This window comes from Sceloporus undulatus, chromosome 9 (assembly GCF_019175285.1).
Source record: "Sceloporus undulatus isolate JIND9_A2432 ecotype Alabama chromosome 9, SceUnd_v1.1, whole genome shotgun sequence".
NCBI lineage: Eukaryota > Metazoa > Chordata > Lepidosauria > Squamata > Phrynosomatidae > Sceloporus > Sceloporus undulatus.
Window position 1 is genome coordinate 33,374,994 of NC_056530.1, and position 23,927 is coordinate 33,398,920.

The following is a 23,927-nucleotide window of genomic DNA, read 5'->3' on the forward strand; positions in this document are numbered from 1 at the left end:
CCTTTGTCCTCCTCTTGAGTGAATCTTAATAGGACTGCAGCCTACTAACTGGAGTGTTTTACTTTTTGAGTTTTTCCTCAGTTAATCAATGACATCCACACTGTTTCCCATTGACAAGACTATCTAGTTGTGTCTGATTGTAGGGTGCGGTAATCATTTCCATTGCTAAGCCGAGGGGGCCAGCCTTGTCAAAGACACCTCTGTGATCATATGGCCATCATGAATACATGGAACGCTGTTAACTTCCCACCAAAGCGGTACCTATTTATCTGCTTTCACTTTTACATGCTTTCGAATTCCTAGGTTGGCAGAAGCTGGGATTAGTGACCCTGTAGTTTTAAACAAGACCCCAGAAAACATAGTAGCTCATCTCAATTAAACATAACACAATCACACCACCTGATAATCGCTTTGAGAGTCTGTGGCCTTTCCAATACACATGACAATATACAGACAGCACTACTTGACGTTCAAATCTTTCTCCCTTTTTTCTCCTCTTTTCTGATCTACTCTATACCTTGTCCTTACTGTCAGGAAGTTCCTCCTAATGTTGAACTGGAATCTCTTTTCTGGAGCTTGCATCCATTGCTCCATTTCCTATTCTCTGGAGCAGCAGAAAACAAGCTTGCTCCTTCCTCAATATTTAAACAGGGCTATCATATCACCTCTTAACTGTCTCTTGTAGCACCAGAGCTCTCTGACAGAAAGTGCAAAATGTCTCACAAAACTACAGTTCCCAGAATTCCCAGGGCAATTAAAGTGGTTTCAAACTGGATTATTTCTGCAGTGTGCTTTGGACCTGTATCACACGCCTGCTGTCACAAACCAATATATCGATTTCATGGAAGCCAAATATCGAGGGTTCATCAGAAGTCCCTGAAGATTGGGATGGAAGCTATTTCATTCACGCTGCCTGCCCTTGCCTTTTTACAATTTCTATGCTGAACTCAGCAGTAGTCTAGCCTCTCTAAGCCACCCACCTTTGACTGTTCGACTCAGCTAGAAAACAAAAGGTCTCTTTTATCAGCCCCAATGCTAACTTTGCTCAAACCAAGCTTTGTGGAATCCTGCGTCCACAGAGAGAAGGCAGCCTGGGACATGGATAGAGGGGGAAATGTGGCCCAGGCGGAAACCTTCAAGGGATTTGGAAGAAGGGAGAATGACCATATGCTTCTGGGTGCTGGGGTGCCTTTTTTAAAAATTATTTTATTGAAAAACAAAACCCATAACAACAACAACAAAAAACCCAGTACAAATGTGGAATCATAGAATTGTAGGATTGGAAAGAGACCGCAAGGGCCATCCAGTCCAACCCCATTCTGCCATGCAGGAACTCTCAATCAAAGCACCCCGACAGATGGCCATCCAGCCCCTGTTTAAAGACCTCCAAAGAAGGAGACTCCAACACTCTCTGAGGGAGTTTGTTCCACTGTCGAACAGCCCTTACTGTCAGGAAGGTCCTCCTAATGTTTAGGTGGAATATCTTTTCCATTGCTCCCAGTCCTGTTCTCTGGAGCAGCAGAAAACAAGCTTGCTCCCTCCTGAATATGACATCCTTTCAAATATTTAAACAGGGCTATCATATCACCCCTTAACCATCTCTTCTCTAGGGCAGCTAAACATACCCAGCTCCCTAAGTCTCTCCTCATAGGACATGTTTTACCTTCACCATTTTAGTCGCCCTCCTCTGGACATGCTCCAGTTTTTCAAAATCCTTTTTGAATTGTGGTGCCCAGAACTGGACACAGGATTCCAGGTGGGGCCTGACCAGAGCTATTACTTCCCTTGATCTAGACGCTATGCTTCTATTGATGCAGCCTAAAATTGCATTGGCCTTTTTAGCTGCCGCATCACACTGTTGACTCATGTTCGTGGTCTACTTGGACTCCCAGATCCCTTTCACATATAGTTTCGTTCAGCCAGGTGTCCTCCATCCTATATCTGTGCATGCCATTTTTCCACCCCAGGTGTGGTGTCATCTGCAAATTTGATAAGTATGCCCTCTATTCTTTCATCCAAATCATCGATAAAGATGTTGAATAGCACTGGGGCCAAATAATGCAAAGCTTTTGGGTGCAGAAGTTTACCCCAGAAAAGAGAATGAACCATTATATTTGTATTATGACAGTTACATGTAAAAAACCTTATAAACAGGTGAGTGTCTCTGGACTTGAAACCAAGGAGATCAGATGGTCAAGATTTGACCCATCTTTCCGACAGTCAGCATGAGAAACTGGAGGTTTCAGCTGATGTATATTAGTGCTTATATAGTCCATAAAGACAGTCCAATTCTCTTTGAAGGTGGTGTTTTTTTTCTTATAATACAGGACTGAATGTTGTGTCAGAGTTTGTCCATCATCAGACCCTTCTCAATCTCCGCCAGTCTTCCATCTTGAGATTTCCAGCTCAAGCAGCGCCAAACCGGATTATTTCTGCAGTGTGGATGCAGCCCTATAGATGCTTTACAATCAACCGGGGGGGGGGGAGCCCACAGCGGTCCAAAACACACTGCAGAAATAATCCAGTTTGAGACCCCTTTAACTTCCCTGACTGGGAATTGTGGTTTATTGTAATTACAATTAATTACAATTATGTGTGTGTGTGAGTAAAAATAATCACAATAATGTATAACTCATCTTAGTGGGGATTGTAGTTTATTATAATTATAATTAATTATATTTATATATAAAAGTGTGAATGTATAACTCAGTGGGATTGTGGTTTAATGTAATTATAATTAATTACAATTTAAAATAAATGTAATAACAATGTATAACTCAGCTTAGTAGGAATTGTAGTTTACTGTAATTATAATTATGTGTGTGTGTGTGTGTGTATATATATTAATTAATTAATTATATAAAAATTAAAAATAATTATAATGATAATGTAAAATTCAGCTTAGTGGGGATTGTAGTTCATTGCAATTATACTTAATATAAAATTATGTACAATGCAGTTCAGTGGGAATTGTAGTTTATTGTAACAATTAATTACAATTGTATCTATATCTGTTGTAAATAATGATGATGTAAAATGGAGCTCAGTGGGAATTGTAGTCCATTGTGGCCCCAGAGCTCTCTGACAGAGAGGAGGCTCAATGTCTGCCAAAACTACATTTCCCATCATCCCCTGGCCTTGAGCCAGGGCAGCTCGAGCAGCCTCCTCAAACAGGATTGGTTCAGCAGGGCTTCACTTCCGCCCTTCTCGATCTCTGGCGCCGGAAGTAGGGCAATGACGTCGCGAGGGAGCTCCGCGGGTACTTCCGGTGGGCGGAAAGAGCGGTTTTGAGTCAAGATGGCGGCGTCTCTGTTGAGGTGAAGGGAAGGAGGAGGAGGTCTGAGGGCGGATGGAGGCCCTTGGGAGGCCGGGAAGGAGGCGGGCAGCGCGGGGAGCCTCCTGGGGAAGGCTTTGGGGCGGAAGGGAGGCCTTCTGAGGGGAGAGAGGCGGGCGTGTAAATATAGACTCATGTGGTTTATTTACAGCTACCTGACCTTTCCTGTCTTTAGTGATGTGTCTGCTGTGGGCCTCAAGGGGACCCTGTCAGGGTTTTCTTGGCACGTTTCTTCAGAGGGGTTTGCCATGGCCTTCCTCTGAGGCTGAGAGAGTGGGACTCGCCCAAAGTCACCCAGTGGGTTTACCAACCCTGGTCTCCAGAGCCATAGCCTCCAACACTGAAGCCACTGGGCCTTGTGGAAACATGGCATATTGGCTCAGATGCGCCTGCAATAACATTAGAAAGAAGGCAGCATGTTTAGAAGTGCGACATCGCAAAGGCAGGACTCAGTGTTCACAAGTATAGTCTATGAAGGTCTAGTACCAGTGAGCGTTGTATGGACGCTGGACCCTCCGCATTCACTGGGTTTAGGGGCACAAGACCCCTCTGAAAGTGGGGAAACGCAAAGACAAAACTGCTTTTTGACATGAGAGGCTGCCTCACTAAAAAGCTCTAGGCAAACCCTGATCGATGGCCAACATCTGCCCAAAGTGGGCCATAGAATCACACTGGAGGGCCTCCAGATGCCCAGGGAAGTCTCTTCTGGATCCTCCAGCGCACCTCCTCTATGGTCACTTTCCAGCAGAACCTCTCTGGAGCCATTCCTAGAGAGGACATATTCATCAAAGCCACAGATGCTGTATATGCCTGAGCGCATGCTACCAAAGTGTCCAAATGTGCATAGGCTGAAAGGCATATGTAATATATTCCGTCAAAGTATTGGTGTGCAGAAACAACAAGAGGAACCATCCGCCTTTAGGACAGCGGTTCTCAATCTGTGGGTCATGACAACTTTGGGGGTCGAATGACCCTTTCACAGGTGTCGCCTAAGATCATCGGAAAACACATCTTTCCAGTGGTCTTAGGAACCGAGACGAAAATAATGTTATGGATAGGGGTCACCACAACATGAGGAACTGTATTAAAAGACTGCAGCATTAGGAAGGTGGAGAACCCCTGCTATAGGACCATGGCGGGGATGAGGGCTGCAGGAAACTTCTTTTCAGGGTCCCTTAAAACCACCATGAAGCCTCGCTGACAGCTTCGTGTGGCAGTGTTTCCCGCTCTTTTCTTTAGCCACATCTTTTGCCAGAAGTCAATTGGGAAACTCTCACGAAGCGTGGACACAGGGCATCTCTTCGGTGGCTTGGAGCAGCACCATTTGGGGACAGTCGAATACTAGACCTCCTATCAAGAAAGACATGCTGGGGGGGGACTAGGTTTTTGCCCAAGAGGAAAGGGGATGGGAGCCTGAAAACGTTTGGGGACCATTACTCTGAACAAATTCTGTCAAGAAAGCCCCATGAGAGTCACCATAAGTCAGAAATAACTTCAAGGCAAACATCAATAACAACATAAGCTTAAATGTGGAGATGGATGTCAGTTTGTGGCATTTCTCCATGTGCGACTGGCTTAACTCCTTCATTTGGAAACCATTCCCTATGAGCTGGGAATGTTTAGCCTGGAGAAGAGACGGTTAGGAGGTGATATGACAGCCCTGTTTAAGTATCTGAAGGGGTGTCACATTGAGGATGGAGCAAGCTTGTTTTCTGATGCTCCAGAGACTAGAATGCAGAACAACGGATGCAAGCTACAAGAAAAGAGAGTCCACTAAACCATTAGGAGGAACTTCCTGTCAGCAAGAACTGTTTGACAGTGGAGCACACTCCCTTGGAGACAGTGGAGGAAGGAGTCTCCTTCTTTGGAGGACTTTAAGCAGAGGCTGGATGGCCATCTGTTGAGGGTGCTTTGAATGAGAGTTCCTGCATGGCAGAAGGAGGTTGGACTGGAGGGCCCTCCTTGCGGTCTCTTCCAACTCTAGGCTTCTATGAGTCTTATTTTCTCAGAGGGTGAATTCAAAACGCACATTTGCAGGGAAGTGGTCTGTAGTGGGTCCTTAGCGGATTCATAGTTGTCCCCTGGACCATCCTCCTCCATATAGATGTTGTACTGACTTCAGTGGGATTTACAACCTCACTTAAAGTGTTTAGGATTACAGGCTTAATGTGATTTCTTGTTGTCACAGATTAAGTCTTTTAAGGGAAGGTACCCATGTTAATCTTGCAGCACATACAGCATACCACCTTTGGCACTTTAACGACCAAATTACTTTATTTTGCACAGCCTTTTGTGGGCTAATGTCCATTTTGTCAGCTGCAGTGTGTGAAGAGGGATGAATGAATAGATGTGTGATTATAATAGTGAAATTAAAAGTCACTGTAATGCAGAAGTATGAAGCAGTGCTGTAGTTTGTATCCTGATGCAAGCATGGCCTTAAACTATGGCTATTAACAAACAGTAGTTGAGTGACAATACATGCTTTTTTTTTCTTTGATAAAGCAACTGCTGTTTGTTAACAGTCATTGCAGTGGTCCTTTTTATATATCAATTCCTTGACCCATCCACAAGTACAAATCTAATACTAGGATGAGGCACCACTCCATGCATCTGCTGGAGTTGATTTAATCCTTGGACATTTATGCCAGTAGAAGTCTTTGGGGTGCCATACAACGTTTTATAACTCTAGTCTTGATTTTGCAGCTACTCTGAAGACTCCGTCGCTTTATTTTGGTCTAAATTGTGCCTTACAGCACTTTGCCCCTGTTTTAGGTAACAAATAAATAATCCTATGGAGCAGGCCAGAGTTCTGGAGAATCAGTCCTAAACTGGTTCACCTCTTATCTCTCAGGCCAATCCTTTAGTGTAGTAGAGCTGGAGGTTGTTGGTTTTTGGAAGCCTGGGTGGACTGAAGAGAAATGCACAAATATGATCATGATGATCATTACCGTAATCCTTGTGTGCATGTTCCCATGTATATGTCTGTGTTTACACACATCTTAAGAAAAAAGTCAGTTACTACTCCCCAAAGGACCTTGCAGACCTAGTACTTTGAGTAACATGCTGGACAAAAGCGAGGACAGTAATGACAGTCTTTATTACATTATCTGTTTTATGAAAAAACGTGGTCTCCCACCGAAAGACACAGGAATAGCCATTTTCCCATCATACATGGTGGCTGTCTACCAGTTCACACTTCTTAGACTCAGGCTGTCAGGGGCATTTGGTCCTAATTCTGGCTATTGACCATAAATTTGGTCCCCTTCTGTCTTTCATACTCAGCTGTCCCTGTTTCCTAAAACTTTCTCCTGACTTGGAAGGAGGGAGATCTGGCAAGACAAGCAAGTGGGAAGGAGGCAGTTAAAAACGTGGTGTGCTTTCTTTGTAACCTGTTCTTCGGATGAAGTAGATTTCAGCCCACATTTCCAAAATCTTTGAGCTATGACAGATGGATTGTGAGCCTCTCTCCTCTCCCCTATCCATATCTTACTGTTGGGTCACCTTTCAATGTCAGCTGGACAACAGTTTGACTGGATCTGTCCGAAATAGCTTCTGTGGCCCCTGGGCCCTGGTGTGTCTTTGCAATAAAAACCCTTAAACCTTTAATTTGCCTCATGCCCAATGTGTCAGTTTGAAATAGAAATGTGATGCTCACTGAGCCATGATAGTGACCTACCATGTCACAGATTCCTCTGCATGTCGAATGACACAATGGAAACAAGCCAGCAATGCTTAGTTCTTCAGTCCTTGGATGGTTCTGTTTGCAGGACCTATTTTATCACCTGCTTTCAACAGTTTATGTTTAGTGGGCAAAGAAAGATGAACTGTACCATCAGCATTGATATTCTCAGTGAATCTGCCACCAAACTGCCACCTGGGACACAATCTCAGCTTACTTTCAAAGGCCATCTTATTCCATCTGAACGGACCTGCTTCAGGGGGACAATACTCAGATAGGGGGCAATACTCAGGGGAGTTTTGTCCACGACTCCAGAGCAGTCTTCCCAGATTAGATGTCCTGCATAATGTTGCACAATGACGGTTGTACTCTAATGCAACCTCTCTGGCGCAGTAGATAACATAGTAGATATTAGTAGATCAGGCAAGTACTAAGGAGGCTCAGGCTTAAATCCCCAGTTAGCCACAAAGCTCTCTGGGTAACCTCAGGCCAATACCTATCTTTAACCCTGATTTAACCTCAGAAAGCTTTGCTGGAGGCAAGGACATGTAAGCTGCCCTGGTCTCCTTGGAGGAAGGACAGGATAAACAGGGTCTTGCTCATTTTTTTAGAAAGGGGATCTGTTTAAATTAAAGGTTTTAATTCTAAGTATGCTTTTAATTATATCTTATAACTACTTCTCTTACATTTTTAATCTCTCTTTATGTAAACGCTTTTAATTGTCTTTGTTTTAACTTTTGCAAGCCTCCTTGGTCCCACTATTGATAGCAACAGGGGGCTTCCTATACTATTCCTGAGATGGTAGTAATGCAATGGTGTGTGAAGCGTGTCCTGCCTGGAGAGGTGGAAAAAACATCAGGGTAGGCCTTTTCCAAGGCTCTTATTTGGGCCGTCTGAGTCAAATGCTCCTCTGAAGTAAGTAGGGATGTTTTCTTTAGGTCTCTTACCTCAGGCCCAAAGTTCCTTTCCTTCAGATCAGCAAACATGGCTTCCCATTCTTTCCAGTTTTGTAATAGACGGAGGATTTGAGTAATGCATCTTCTGTCCCTCAATCTGGTCTCATAATGTACAGGTCCTTCTTGGCATACCACCTCAAAGGGTCCTTTCCTTGGCGCAAACAGTTTAGCCCCTAAGGAGGTCAACAAAAGGAAGACTCATTGGTCTGGCTGAAGACATGGATGTGTGCCTTCCTTTCATAGTATGATTTCTACACTGACTGTGCTTCTCCTAAATATTCCTGGGCGATATGGGAGACCAGTTTAAGAGGTTACTTCATGTCCAATACATACTGATGCATAGACTGAATAGCCAGGGTGAGTCTCTTGCCAGTCTTCCCTAAAAAGATCTGATATTCCCCAGGGCTGTTGCCCAAATGCAAGCTTGAAAGGAGAAAACAGGGTTGATACTTGGGAGACCTCCTTAATTGCAAACAAGGAGGAGGGTGATAATTTATGCCATCCCCTGGACCTTCTTCTACCAACATCTTAAGCATGTGTTTTAGAGTTCAGTTGAATCTTTCCAACAATCCATTGGACTCAGAGTAGTAACTAAGGTCCTTGTTGGTTTTTTTAAAAAATATCTGAAATACATTAAGATTAAAAAAGGTATAAAACTAAAATATAGTATCATTAAAAAGTATTTTAAAAAAGAAAAGAAAAAAGTGACTTTTGATCTTCCTTTTGCCAGTTATGCATATATATAGTATTCATACATCTCTCTCTAAATTTAGAACATAGGCTCTTCTATCACCAAAACCAAAAGTTATCAAGTCATTTTCCAAAGGAGTTCCCCATTTTTAAGAAATGTCCCTAATGGTCTTCCTCCAATCAAACCAGACAGTTTATCCATTTTTACCACCTCTGTCAGTTTCAACACCCATTCCTTCTTAGTAGGTAGTGTTGGGTTTTTCCATCTTTGAGCATAGAACAATCTTGCTGCCATGGCCATATATCAAAATAATCTTCCTTGATTCTGTTCCAGCTCTGCATCCCTCAATCCCAAGAGGAAAAGATCCAGTTTTAATTGAATATTGATTAGAGCAGGTCTCCAGGACTCCTGGCTCAGCCATGGAAACCCACTGGATGACCATGGGCAAGTCACACTCTCTCAGCCTCACAGAATGACCATGGGAAATCTCCTCCAAAGGAACGTGCTAAGAAAACTCCATGATAGGCCTTAGGATCGCCATACATTGGAAACAACTTCTAGGCACACAACAACAAATTGCTTTAAAAGTGTTTGAATAGTGAAACTTAAGGTGTATTTGGTTGTATCTGTTTTAAAATATATTACGAGTCTTCTTGAGTTCTAGCTCTGAGGCAAAGGCTAGATATTGAGAGAGTGTTTGAGAGAATATGAGTACAAGTATGTTGCCTTTATATGTTTTGAATGCTATAGTTTTTAAAATGGGACTCTTTGTCCCCATCCATGTGGACCAAAAGATCTATGTTCCCCTGGCTTGATGTTGTCCTTTCTAGATGACGAAGGCTGGCCCTAGGCTAGGATTGGGCAGACTAGATGCGGATCCTGTGGATCTGGCCCAATCCCAACCCCAAAGGTCCTATATCTTGTGTAAAAACACCCCAAGGGCCATCCAGTCCAACCCCCCTGCCATGCAGAAACTCACAATCAAAGCACCCTGGACAGACAGCCATCCAGCATCTGTTTAAAAACCACCAAAGAAGGAGACTCCACCATACTTCAAAGGAGTGCATTCCACTGTCAAACAGCTCTTACTGTCAGGAAGTTGCAACTTGCATCCATTGTTCTGGGTCCTCTTCTCTGGAACAGCAGAAAACAAGCTTGCTGCATCCTCAGTAAGACACCCCCTTCAAATATTTAAACAGGGCTATCATGTCACCTCTTAACCTTCTCTCCTCCAGGCTAAACATACCCCAACTCTCTAGTTCGCTCCTCATAGGGCATGCTTTCCAGACTTTTCACCATTCTGATCACCCTCCTCTGTTTTCAGCAGAGTTTCTGAGGAACTCTCCTGTGAGAACCAGCAGACTGTATGTACCCATGTGCTCCTTACCTGTTGCCGCCGTCACTTCTGAAGGCCTCCTATTCAGCTAGAGATGTTGAAAAGGGGCGCCTGGCTCTGTGAGTGTAGCCAGGAGTCCCATTTCTGCCCTTATGAGTTGCAGCAGGGGCATTCAGAGAGGATACGATGACAGCAACAGGCAAGAGGTGTGTGGCTGTGGCAGATCTGTGGCACGCAGTGGGTGGGTATATGAATGCCTGGTTCTGTGCTGGGCTGGGAACTGACCTGAGTGGAAACTGGGAGCAGGATATCACAGTGTTTCCTTGGTATCCTTCCCATTTCTTGAAGCCCTTTGTTTCAAAATCACTTTAGGCTGAGGCTGAGAGATGCCTGCATAAGGTTACATATTGCATTTTTGGCTACCAGGAAGAATGAGCTTCCATTTGTAAACATAACACATAATTTGTCTTTCCTTTCAGATTAGCTGGCCGGCGCTGCCTCTGCGTTCGTCTTGGTCCAGGACTCTCCACACAACCGTATGTTTTTAACAGTAAAAGAGCTTTGTTAATTCCCCTCCTCCTTCTCCTGTTAGGATCTTCTCAGGATCTTCACAAGATTCCCTCTTCTTGTCAAATTTCATCTCCATATATTCCACAGTTCACTTGCTATTAAAAATACTGGCAGGGTGTTAATCCTACAATTGGTGCCTTCGATAACCTGCGGGTCTTTTAAGAAATCGCAGTATGATGCATCCAACAGTGTTCACTGGCTGACTGACTCGAGGGCTTTCCTGCTATTTTAATGTAGCAACTGATGTTGAGAATCATGCTACTTCTGGTTCTGAATGTGATATAAAGTGTTTGTGACTAGTCTGCCCTTGATAGCCTTATTCTCCATGCACTTGTCAAATCTCTTTTTAAAGCAGACTTATGTTGATGGCCATCACCATATCTTGTGGTATTGAATTTCATTAAAATAATTTGCCCAAACCACATGGATGAACCTAGTGATTGAACATGTGTTTTGCATATGTCAGTCCTTTGCATCTCTCAGGAGGACTAGGGAAGAGAGTCATGTCTGAAAATGTTAAATGCTGCCAGACACTGTAGATAGTGTGACGTCAAAGGCTTTCACTGCCAACATGCATAGTTTTTCAGGCTATGTGACATTGTTCTGCAAGAGTTTATTCCTAACATTTCGCCAGGATCTGTGGTTGGCATCTTCAGAGGATGTAGACACTATTAAGCTGTGTTACCTAATGGTTTGGCTAAAACAAGGCACATAAAATAGAAAAGTTCATAAAACAGAAGACCTCTGAATTCGACAGAACAGAAGATCTCTTAACTGCAACGTTAGTTTGATAGCCAGCTAAAGGATAATTCAGGAGCCACCCCTAGCCTCCTGTGAAAGGGATTTGTACTGAGGCTTTCAAATCTGTATATTTTTAATCTGTTGCTTCTTTTGCATGGTGAAATACTTTATTTTCCTTGCTAGATTTTAACCTTCATCTTGCTTCTTTGTCAATCTTTCATTGTATTTTATATTTTAACAGAATGTACACTGCCTAGCCCACTCTGGTTAATGAGCAGTTTAAAGGTGCGATGAATAAATGAAATGCCAGAATGAAAGGGTTGGATCCATAATTGTGAGCTGTGTCAGTGACTTCTAGCCATGATATATATGGAAGACCTCCGTGACCAAGCAAGGATCACTCAGCTAACAACATTTTGGCAGTTAGGGGTTGGCTTTGGATATTATGCTATTATTTATGTGTATGAATGCGTATGAGAGTGAGGGCCAGCATGGTGTAGTGGTTTGAAGATTGGAGAACTGGAGAAGATTGGAGAACAGGGTTCAAATCCCTGCTTGGCCATGGGAACCTTGGACATGTCACACTCTCTTGGACTCAAAGACAAAGGCAAACTTCCCTGAACAACTCTTGCCAAGAAAACCCTGTGAGGGGTTCACCTAAGGGTCATCATAAGTTGGAAACAACTTGAAATATGTGAGAGTAATATGTCATTTGGCACACAAAATAGTTATTTGGATCATGTGTTGGCTCATGAAACCGGTAGCCCAAATTCTAGTAAAACAAAATCTGGAGTAACCCAGGAGCAGTGTACTTTGAGTATGCAGCTCTCAAGACAAACAGAGAGTGAAGGGGGGCAAAATCACATGTCAGCAACCCATAAAAAATTGGGCTATCTGCTATGGAAAATAGGATATTGAGCTACAGTGGATCTAGTGGGGCTCTCTTGATGTTCTTCCAGAAGAACAAAAATTCACGCAAAGCATCTGGAGAATCTCTTCCCATATCAGCCAGCCTTTGCATTTCAGCACCTAGTTAAAACCTTTCTCTTTGTTTATCCATACTGAAAGTCAGGTGTTTTTTCGCTCATGAACTAGTCATAATCATTCCTCTCTATTTTAACGTATTACTCTTTAATGTTGTATGTTGTTTTCTGTTTGAAATAGATGTTTCAAACCCCTGTGTATACTTGAGACCCATTTTTGGATGAAAGTACACTTAATAAATGCCATAAATAACATCTACACTGTTTTTTATTCCAGTCTGGTCTCCATGGCAACGACTGCAAAAGAAGAAATGGCCCAGTTTTGGGACAAGAACACTCGGTCCAGCCGCCCTTTATCCCCTCATATCACCATCTACCAGTAAGAGCTATCTTAGATAAGAGGCAGAGAAGTGTTGGTTGGGGTGATTTAATCGAGTGTTACACTTTCTTAGGAAAGTGGTGAGGTGCATTTATTTCCTTCCTTTCTGCCCAAGAAGCACAGAGTAGTATCTAGTGAAAGAATCTTTATAATTGTCACTCTGTCCCTGTGAGGTCCCTGCAGAATTTAAAGGCTGTGTCAAAAACAGATTTGCACTATTAAGACTAATTGACCAGGAGTCAGAACTCTATGTTCTTAACTAGAAAATGTTGTTGCATTTTTCAGGTAAAGAGGGGAAGACAGAAGAGATAAACTATGTCTTCTAATCCCTAGTGTGAGAAGCCCTCTTTCTGGAAACTCACAAGATTTATTGTTATTAACTGCCATTGTGTTAATTTATGACAACCCTATAAATGAAAGGCTCCAGGTCACTCTGTTATCAATTGCTCTGCTCAGGTCTTCCAGACGCAGGGCTGTAGCTTGCTTGAGTCTGCTTACCTGTAATACAGTTGTCTTCTTTTCCTGCTGCCTTCTGCTTTTCCAATCATCACTGTCTTTTTTAATGAGTCACTCATATATGTACAAAGTATGACAGTCTCAATTTAGTTGTCTTGGCTTCTTGGGAGAATTCAGGCATGATTTGCTCTTAGGCCCAAGTGGCGGCTAATGACATAAGCAACTGCTATAAAATTCAGTGAACAAAGCAGAATGATGATTAGATTAGACTATGTGGTTGTAACTTGCCCAAGGTCTCCCAGGAAGCTATATGGTTGAGATGGGATTTAAATTGAGTTCTCTCTGGCCCAAGTATTTTACTCTAACATGGCACCACACTGGCTCTTTGGGGACAAAATTGCAACCTTGATTTACACATTGCATTCTGAGCACTAGCTTTGGGGTTTCTTTGTAGAATCTGCAGCCCAGTTTCAACTGTGACAGCCTTGAATTTTATATTTATGTGTTCCTTTATACCCCTTTGCTCTTTCTTTCTTCCACTGCCCTCCCAAGATTCCTACCATTGGAGTAATGTCATTTCTCAGCCACCTCCACAGATTCCTCCATCCTTTTTTTCCCTCTAGCTAGATTCTTTGCATAATTCTGAGTGCAGACATGGAGCTAGCTGTAATGGTTTGCTCCTCCTAAGCCATTTTGTAGTTCCTATAGTTGATTACTGAGTGCTAGTTTTCTTCCTACCTTCCTTACATTGAGAATTAAATTCCCAGATTTAAATGGCAAAAAAAGAAAGAAAGAAAGAAAGAAAGGAACACCAACAACTACCTTGTCAAGCAGTGTTGTCTTTTTTAATGTGTCACTCATGTTATCTCCAAAGTATGACAATTTCAATTTACAGCCTATAAGCATGGGCCAACAGGCTTTGTGTTGTCCTGTCCAGAAAGTGCAAGCCATTAGTCCCAAACTGAGACTGGACAGAAATCCAATGGATCCAGCCAGATCCCGGCCCAAAGGGGCCTTAACCCAGTCTAAAAATATGGCAAAAAGGGTGCCATAAGTCGACAGATGACTTGAAGTCATATACACGCACATGGAGCTTAAAATTATCTCTTGTCTTGAGATTCTGGGAATATCACTTGCAGTCCTGCTATATATATATATTGTACTTATAACCTGCCTTTCCCTGAATTGGGATCTAGGGGACTGGACAGAATGGAAAAGCTGGCTTACCTCCAGGGTTTCCTGTTTCTCAAGGAAAACCCACTGACCACACAGCCACCTTTCACAATGGACTGAACACACATAGGCAGTCCACCCCACCCTACTTTGTCTGGAAGGACAGACCTGCCAAAGTGGGGCATTTTCAGGTACAGACTGCGCTAGGAGCCCTGGTGGTGCAGTGGTTAAATGTCTGTACCGCAGCCACTCATTCAAAACCATAAGGTTGCGAGTTCAATCCCAGCGAAAGGGCTCAAGCTTGACTCAGGCCTGCATCCTTCTGCGGTTGTTAAAATGAGTACCCAGATTGTTGGGGGCAATTAGCTTACACTTTGTAAACCGCTTAGGGAGTGCTTAAGTGCACAGATAAGCGGTATAGAAATGTTACTGTTATTGCTATTGCTATAGGTCACATTTTTCTTATTCCACTGCAAACCCATGTGTATAAGCTCACAGATGTACTGCCAGTGGCCACTAGTCATCACCCTTGTCTCATCCACCTGCCAGTCTTTTTGATGCCTCGTGCAACCAACCGTGCGACTGGCCATTCAATCACACAAATGATTGACCGCCTGTACTGTGTATTATTGCACCCAGTGACACATTGGCATAGCCCAGTCATGGAGGCCCCACCATACATGCCCCCTTCCTCCCAGCCTCCTGTTGGACTGGCCAGTTCATTAAGGTTACAATTGCATCCATTGAATTGTTGGTGCCTATGTTGGTTGTCATTTCGCTTCATGGTGTCAAGAACTGGCCTTTCCCCCGGGGAGTTCAGCAAACAAATCTGTGTTGCAGATAATAAAACATTATTCCAGAAAATCCATATTTGTTATGAAGACATCTGTAGACAGAAGTGTCATCATCCATGAACATTGGCATAACATTAACAGTACCCCGCTGCTAAACTTCTACGATGTGTCTAGTGTGAGACTTCTGAGGCTGGTAAAATAATTCAGGCATGGGACTTCTTTTAGCCATGGATTTAGTCTTTTTGTGACTATTATAGCTCACTGGGGCACCTATTGTCCTAGCAGCTGATACCGAGAAGCTTTGTGGCTGTTGATACTAATGAGAGCATGTATAATCATTGTGACTAGCCCTGTCTTCTCTTTATGTCAGTTCTCAAGTGCATCACTATGTCTTTTCTCTTTCAGATGGTCTCTCCCCATGATGATGTCCATTTCCCACCGTGGTACAGGAGTTGCAATGAGTTTAGGTACTTTACCTTTTTCTCTGTTTGTTCACCAGTGATATTATCATCAATGATAGAACAGAACGTACCACTTAGAATCATAGAATCGTAGAGTTGGAAGAGACCTCTAGGGCCATCCAGTCCAAACCCTGCCATGCAGGAAATCTAAATCAAAGCATCCCCAACAGATGGCCATCCAGCCTCTGTCAAACTGCAAGTGTTGGTCTGTAAGTATGAGTGTATGTGGCCCCTCTGGAAAATATCCCTACAAGTAGAACCTTCTCAAAGCCCTTTCCTCAATATATGCTACCTTTTTTTGAAGGGCATGTTGTTCTATCATAATAACATGGAACAACATCAGGAAATAAGAGCTTCCTCCTGCATGTTCAAGTGGTATAGTTCTTTCTGTCATCTCAGGCTTCAAAATACAGTGGGCCCTTAGTATCCGCTGGGGCTTGGTTCCAGGACTCGCTTTCCCCTAGATACCAAAATCTGTGGATGCTCAAGTCCCATTATATAAAACAGGGGTAATACAATTTTCTCCCTTATATAAAATGGCAAAATTAATGTTTGCTTTTTGGATTTAAAAAAAATATATTTTCAAGACATGGATCCATAGATTCAAGTTTGAATCTATGGATGCAGAAGGCCAACTGTAAGCATGCACAGAATTGGAGTCTTCAAAGCCTGTTTCTAACTGTATATTTGAAGTTTAAGCCCCCTAAGTTCAATGCTATTTGCTCCTATGTAAATGGGGATAAATAAGTGGAACCTCTATTGTCAGAGGACAATAGAGTACATTTTCTATACTTATAAATATCAGACATAGAGGGTAAACAGCATTATGCATGTTGCTTTCATGCCCTGATTAAATTTACCAGAAACATTTGGATGGCCGGGGGGGGGGGGGAAGGGAGAGGGAGAGGTTGAGAGAGAGAGAGAGAGAGAGAGAGAACAAAGGTGCCAGACATACCATTTGTAAGCACTTGGCCAAATGTTAGTGGTTGGTTGGATGGGAGAATAGCTAACAACAGTTAGGCGCCACTCTTACTTCATTTGCTTGCCCTTCCCTACCAACCTTCTTGGTAATGCCACCTGGAAGAGGTCAGGGAAAGCAGGAGGAAAAGAGTGGAAGCCCAGGGGTGGCAGAGAGAAACCCTGCTCCCATCTTCCAATGCCCAGATGGCATGTGCACTCTGGCCAAGTTGTCTTGGTCCTTGCCAGCTTTCTCTCCTCTCCTCTTCTCCGCTACCTATCAGTTTGGCTGTTTCTAGACTTGTTTCTAGACTTTGGCTTTAGGGCTTTTCTCTTGCCCAGTTGCAAGTGAAAGCTTGGTGACATGTCATTGCCTGGGATGTGAATTTTCCAGACGCTTTTGCAGAGGCAGGGGCTTATCTTTTTGAATGCTTGTAGTTGCTGTGTACCCCCCAATTGTTGTTTCTCATTTGATATAAGCAGTGTGATAGCATTTGGGGAGTTGGTTATTAATTAATTCTAATTAATGTTGTTTGATTTATATAGCTCTTCAGCATTCCTATTCTTCCTTAAATGTGTTTTTCCAGGAGTGTCGCTCTTTGGCTTAAGTGCTCTGGTACTTCCAGGGCATTTCGCTGACTATCTGGAGCTCATCCGGTCCCTCAGTCTGGGCCCTGCTCTCATCTACTCAGCAAAGTTTGCCTTGGCTTTCCCCTTGACCTTCCACACTTGGAATGGAATCAGACATTTGGTAAGTAACCTTTTTGTGTAACTTTGGGACGGTTGAATTGGGGTTCAGTTTTTCTTTGTTTTTGCAGCTGATGGAGCTCTGTCGGATCCTGTTCTACCAAATTTCTATTTCCCTCCAGCATCCTTTTCCACAAAGTGGCCAACTGGATGCTTCCAAAAAGAAATGTTTTATGATGCATTTCTATCACAGCCGTTTCACTTTTACAACAAATAAAAAAACACAGTGAAACATTAGAAACATAAACAAAAACACTTTAAAAACAGGTATAATAAAATGGTGAAAAATGATTCTACTGAGAAGACAATTTAAAAGGCCAGGTTAAATGTATGTGTGACACCTGCCTCCATCAGTGTAGTGGTCTGAGTGTTGGACTATGACTTTAGGGGCCAGAGTTCAAACTCCGGCTGGGACATGTAAGCTCACCGGGTGACATTGGGCAATTCACACTCTCTCAACTCAGAGGATGGCAATGGCAAACCCCCTCTGAAGAAACTGGCCAAGAAAACCACACTGTAGGTTTGTGTTAGGGTTGCCACGAGTCAGAAATGACTTGAAAGCACACAACAATTTATTAATACATAAATCTTTTTCAGCTTTCATTATCTTTTGTGAAGACTGAAAATAATAATAGTTTTTCCACCCAAAAAGTCACTTTTGGTCCCATCACTCACATAATGAAATACATTACATTACATCTTCCTGAATGCATCTGAGGAAATAGACTTAAGTCTATGAAAGCTCATGCTGCCAACTTCTTTCTTTCAAAGGTGCTACAAGATCTCCCTACATACTGATTCTGCAGACTAACACAGCTATATCTTTGAATTCTACTATGGTGGTTAAGAGTGTGGGATAGGAAACCAGAGGATCTTGTTTTAAACCTCATCTCATTCTCTCGCTTGAGCCAGCCATGCTTACATCTCAGGGTAGCATGTGAGGATATCATGGGAGAAACAACAGAGGGTTTATTCAGATGTTTTTGTTAGTGTGACTATGTGAATAATCTCACTCACCTATTACAGTTTAGTTGTTCACACTATTTATATATTGGAACCTCATCTCTGCGATGTCTCTTATTCACACAGATCATCACTGTGAATAAAGATGGAGTTGATGATGCGAATGTATTCAAAACACATTCAAGGCATGCAGAGTTTTATCCTGGTTTATCTTGAATCTATTCACATCTGTTACTCACACCGCTGACAATGCAAATCTTTTAGGAAATTGGGGGGGGGGGGAACTAAGATGCATTTTCTTGGGTTAAGCGGGTTTCCTGGCAGCTCCCACTAAACATACTCTGGTGCATTCAAAATCATGAGAACAACAAAGATTCTACCCACATTCTGCCAGGATTATTTTCACCCTCTGAATAACCCCTAAATTAAATTCCTCAACCTGGCCCCTCCAGATGCATAATACTATGACTGCTGTCATCCCCTGACCTGCACAATATGGCTATGTTGGCCTGGGATGGTGGAGATGATAGGATTCATCTTGAAGAACATCCACCATATCCTATATTGTGGAAGGCTGCCCTAAGGAAAGAAATCTTTTGAAACAGAAGCAACATCAGGAGAATTATACTGATGATTCTGTATCCATTTACAGTAGTTTAAAAGCATGTCTTAAACAGTAGGATTTTGAAAGCAAAGGGAAGGGTTAAGCTTGCTTGAAGCAACCAGAAGTTGCATCTTGTATCAGTATCCTTTGTTGTCATTCTCTATGTTGTGAGCTGGCTGACACTTTTGAAAACGATTAGATCTGTCAGCCTTTTATGTTTCCCCCTTTTTATTTTATTTTTTTAATGGTTCTGAATGCTCACTTCTGGAGCTCGGCAACATTCCCTTGAAAGCAACTGAGGTCAGTACTTGCCCAGGGCTGAGACTTTGGTGCAGACATTCTCCCCCTGAAGAAGTATGAGCCCTGCATGTGTGATTTCCATTTTGAAAAGAAGACTATAAAGGCCAAGCACTGTCTCCACCGCCAGGCTTGTGGGCATCTTTTGACGCTCCCTCTTCCAAACAGTGAATATGGATTCCTCCCTTCCAGCCTTCCCTTTTTTGGAGGGTTGTGGGTTGAGAGAATTCAGAATATAAAATCTGGAGGGTATTCTGGTTTAGAAGGAAATGGGATGATTGGCTTTTGCTCAGGGAAAGGCATGTTTATGCATGCTGGGCTTGAAATAGAGATTAACTTTGTGTACCATTTTACATTATTGGGGAAATGTAGAAGCTACTGTCGCTGCATACAGAGTGCTGTTTGAAGGTGCCATAAGTAGTGAGACAGTGTTGCCTGCAGGAGAGACAAACAGGTCTGGAAACGATGGACTTGATCCTGGGGAACAGTGCTACAGCCCAACATATTCCTGTGCATTGTAAATTTGTTGCTGTTGTTGTTGTGTACCTTCAAGTCATTTCCAACTTATGGCGACCCCAAGTCAATCGTGTCATGTGGTTTTCTTGGCAAGTTTCTTCAGAGGTGGTTTGCCATTGCCATCCCCTGAGGCTGAGAGACTGAGTCTTGCCCAAATGGGGTTCCATGACCAAGTTGGGATTTGAACCCTGCTCTCCAGAGTCATAGGCCAGTGTTCAAACCACTACACCACACTGGTTCCTCCATTGTAAATGCAACAGGGCAAATCTGCCCCTGTGAATCAAGAAATGGTCTGTGGGGTTAATGGCATCCTCTTGTGAGTAGCGCTCTCCGGGTTACTAAACAAGAGAAACTTTCTGAAAATCTGCTCTTTTCCTCTTTTGAGGCCACAGATCATTATGGACATAAGGAGCTGGGGAAAGGCAACTTTTCTATTTGCAGCCCTCCTGCTCTGCCCAAGGAAGTGGCTAGGCATCTGATTTTGAAAAACTCAAGAGTTTTTAAAAATAATAAGCATTGCGGGATCTTGCAACTTATTTGAAACATGCATTCCCCCCGGCGGGGGGGGGGGGGCATAAAACAAGGTCTTTGACCCCTATTTCCATATAGGTTTGGAAAGTCCTGTGCCTTTATTAGTTCATCTGCATCTATTCACAGTTCCTTGTAGTCCTTGGTTAAGGTCTCCTGAATTTCTACCATTTGTCCAACGGTGTGGTCTGGTGAGAGCCAGCATGCTGTAGTGGTTTGAGTGTTGGACTATGATTCTGGAGAAGAGGGTTCAAATCTCAGCTTAGCTATGCAACACCGTCTCATCCTCAGAATGGCAAAAAAATGTGTTTGATGGTTAACTTTTCCATGCAGTCTTGTACAGTTGGGTCTCTTTCTAGTGTGTTGCACTGGGCTGTGGTATGCTTGCTTTTCTAAAAAGAAGAGCTACCTTGCTTAAACACATGAATTGAGTCCCTCTAGGGACTATCGGTGGGCATCCTGTGGCCCTCCAGACGTTGTTGAACTGCAGCTCCCATCTTCCATCTCCTCCCCTGGTCCAACATTGTTTTTTTCCCATCAGTGGACATCTCAGTGCTCTAAGAAGGCCCAGAAGCAGGGCATAGAGATGATAACGTTTCTTTATTGTTTGTCTCCATTACAGCTATACTGCCTCTTAACATAGAATTTTCAGTAGTCATTGATATACCCATAAATCATATCGTATCTTTCTATTAATATAATTTAACTTACTATATGTCACTCTTTGTAGTAGAGTGTGATTTGGTGTAAATGGATTGAACATGTGGCATCTCCTCTATCTCTAATTTCATTGTTCAGTTGTCTTTTTTGCATCTCCCCTCTCAAACACTGCACTGGGAAATGCTTGGTACAGGGAATGGTTCCTGCTGGTTGCTTTCTGGTTTCCTGAAATATCTTGATCTTCTTTCTCTCTCTCTCTTTTTATCATTTTTATTTTACAGGCATGGGACATGGGCAAAGGATTCAAGATACCTCAAGTCTACCAGTCTGGAGTCCTTGTCCTCATCTTGACAGTTTTGTCCTCCGTTGGGATTGCAGCCATGTGAACCTGAGCCAGGAGCAGCTCTCCTCCCACCATTATGGCTCTACTCCATTTCGTACCTGATTTACTTAATCAAAGCTTTGGGAGTGTGCCTACTAATTCTTGGTCTAGATACAGTCAGGTTGGCAATGCAGAGTGAGTGAACAGTTCACAGATCAGTACATAATTAATTGTAAATTGAAAAGAGGCAGTTATTTTGCTGTCTCTCAGATTGGCCGAAATTACCGTACAAATTCCTATATATTACTGTGTGTTTGTGAAGTCCAACATTCTTAAGGACTTAAGGGATCTTCTCCGACTGAAGCCGAAGACTTGGATGTACACGATTCTAGAAGGCCGAGAAGAGCAGAGTACTGACTGTCTAAGAAGTTCTCATACAATCTACCACAAGCCTTTGCTTTTCTCAGCTGTATGCTGTCTTTTCTTTCTTTTTCCTCACCCTCCGTTTCCAAAGGCTAGAGACAATACCAGCCTTTGTACACAGCTGAGGGAGAAGGGAGCTCCAGCAGTGCAGTGTGTGAGCGAACATGTGGGTATATTTTTAAATGGACAACAATCCCCATTGATGGCTGAACTGTGGCAAGACCAGCACATTCAGCTTTGGCCACCTCCAGCTGCTCTCCTATTCTTGTCTCTGGAATACTGATATGAGGGTGTTTTAGGGACTGCAGCCTAAGGCTCTCTCTGTTGAAAAGTTTATGATAACATGCTTAAAAGTCGTGTTACTTTTGCCCCATGCAAGACACACCAGACATAGAAAGGAAACGACATATTCTTGTGTTAGGATGTTAGGACATTGCCTCTTTTGCAGAGAACTGGGCCTGTTTAATTCAAATCTTTAAAAATTGGCTTGTCTTCCTCTTTTTCAAGAGCTATCATCAGCCAAGTCTCTAGACATCATCCCCTCTGTAAATATAATCTGTCATGTGCTGAAGTTGAATGGCCTTCTTTCTTAGGGTCGAAGCATCTTCCCTCTCAATTGTCACAACTGTTGCTTTGGTTTTATAAAGGACTTGCCCTTTCTGTTAATAAATAAGCCTCAGCCTTTTGTTGGTCAAATAACAGTAATGGTTCAAAGTTATTTTACATGTTTCTGGTTAAGAAGGGACGGTATGCTGTAGAAAAGCAATTGCTACAGGTCTCTTGGTTCTTGATGCAGAATTGCCCAGCCTTAAAATGTTGGCATACTTTAAGGCCAAATGCACCACTCATCCACTTCTGTGGCTCAGTAGTAAAGAACATGTTCTATGTGCATAAAGTCTAGCTTTGGCATCTGTAGCAAGAGCTGGGGGAAATTATTTTTTGGAAACAAAATTATAAAGATTGGAATATTTATTTATATATGTAAAGGACAATATCTCATTTATAGAACATAGTGACCTGCGAAAGCAACGTTGCAATGGAAACTGCTCCATTCTGGGGACCAGTCAACGAATCATAGCTGCTTGCAGGAGACTCCATTCTCCACCACCAGATTTTCCATCTTTCCTTTCCAGAACAGTATTCTGTGATCTGGGAACATTTTCCTTATTCACTGGATTGTGTTGCTCCCTCTCTCCTCACTTTTGTCTTTCTTTTGCCCCCATTTCTTTTGTGTCTCTGTGTTTCTGCAACCCTTAGGGTGCCTGTCCAGCAAAATCTGCTGCTACTTCCCTTATACGTATGTGTCATGATTTAAGCAACATTAAATGTATAGAATGAATTTTCTGCTAATGTACAGCTAATTTTCCCAACCTGTTGCTGTCCATTTGTGCCAGACTACAGCTCTCTTCTTCCCCAGCATTGAACTGGTACACTTTTTAGCCATGCTTCACTTTCAGTGGCTGGGGGTCTAGGTCAGCCATTTTATGTTCCTTTCCTCTCTGTGCTGAATTCTCCAGTGTTAATAGTGTTGCATTGTGCTGACAGAGGCCCAGTCTGTAACATTTCACACTGAAGTGGAGTAAAAGGAAGAGCTGAGCATATACATGTAGAATTCGCCAGTCGAAATACCGCATCAGTTTGTGATGCTAAAAATAGGAAGGCAGGGGGAGGAGAAATCTGATCTAACCTGTTTCTTTCTTCCCACCGCAATACAGTCTATCAAAACAGATGATCCCCTGATCATCCTTGCAGCTTTTGAAGGTTCCTTTAAAAGCCTGTCACTTTGATGATCAAAAAGAGGCTTTCCTTGATGGGTACCTTCTTTTGTGTTAAACCAATTATGTGTGCCCATAATTAAGAGGAGTTTACTACTCCTTGGCATTTTTTTCATTCCACTTTTGGGTTTCAGATACTGTATATTCATTGGAAGATGTTGGATGCTAATGAGGCTGGAAGCCTTTGGAATCCTGGAACAGATTCCATCAGTGTTTTGAAAACTAATTAGCTTGGATTCTCCCCTGCCAGCCTTCCCTTTGGAAACGTGCTTGGCATTGAAAGAGCCAGCTGTGCCATTGCTTTGCCTTCAGGGTACTGCCCCTTCTAGTGTGGTCCTCTTCAGAAGGACATTTTCCAGGAGGTCATTCCTCTTAAGTTTATTAGGGAGCATCTTGAAGGGGAAGATCAATATTGGGAGGCACTTGGTTTATAAGTATTGCTATGAGGCAGCGTGGTGTAGTTGCTGAAGTGTCAGATTGTCACTGAGGAGATCTGGGTTCAAGTCCTGTTGAGTGAACTGAGGCTAGTCACTAGCCTGACTTACCTCACAGGGTGGTGGTTTAATAAACTCAACTTTGGGC

The 23,927-nt window shown here is 42.9% G+C and overlaps 1 protein-coding gene across 1 annotated transcript; it reads left to right on the forward strand.

Annotated features, from left to right (window-relative positions):
* The first annotated feature begins 3,209 nt into the window (after positions 1-3,209).
* SDHC (succinate dehydrogenase complex subunit C) lies at positions 3,210-22,546 on the forward strand. The gene is made up of 6 exons (XM_042440130.1): positions 3,210-3,317; positions 10,476-10,532; positions 12,568-12,669; positions 15,498-15,559; positions 17,098-17,261; positions 21,107-22,546. The coding sequence occupies exons 1-6, from the start codon at positions 3,298-3,300 to the stop codon at positions 21,209-21,211; spliced, it is 510 nt and encodes a 169-aa protein (XP_042296064.1). The 5' UTR covers positions 3,210-3,297; the 3' UTR covers positions 21,212-22,546.
* The last annotated feature ends 1,381 nt before the right edge of the window (positions 22,547-23,927 follow it).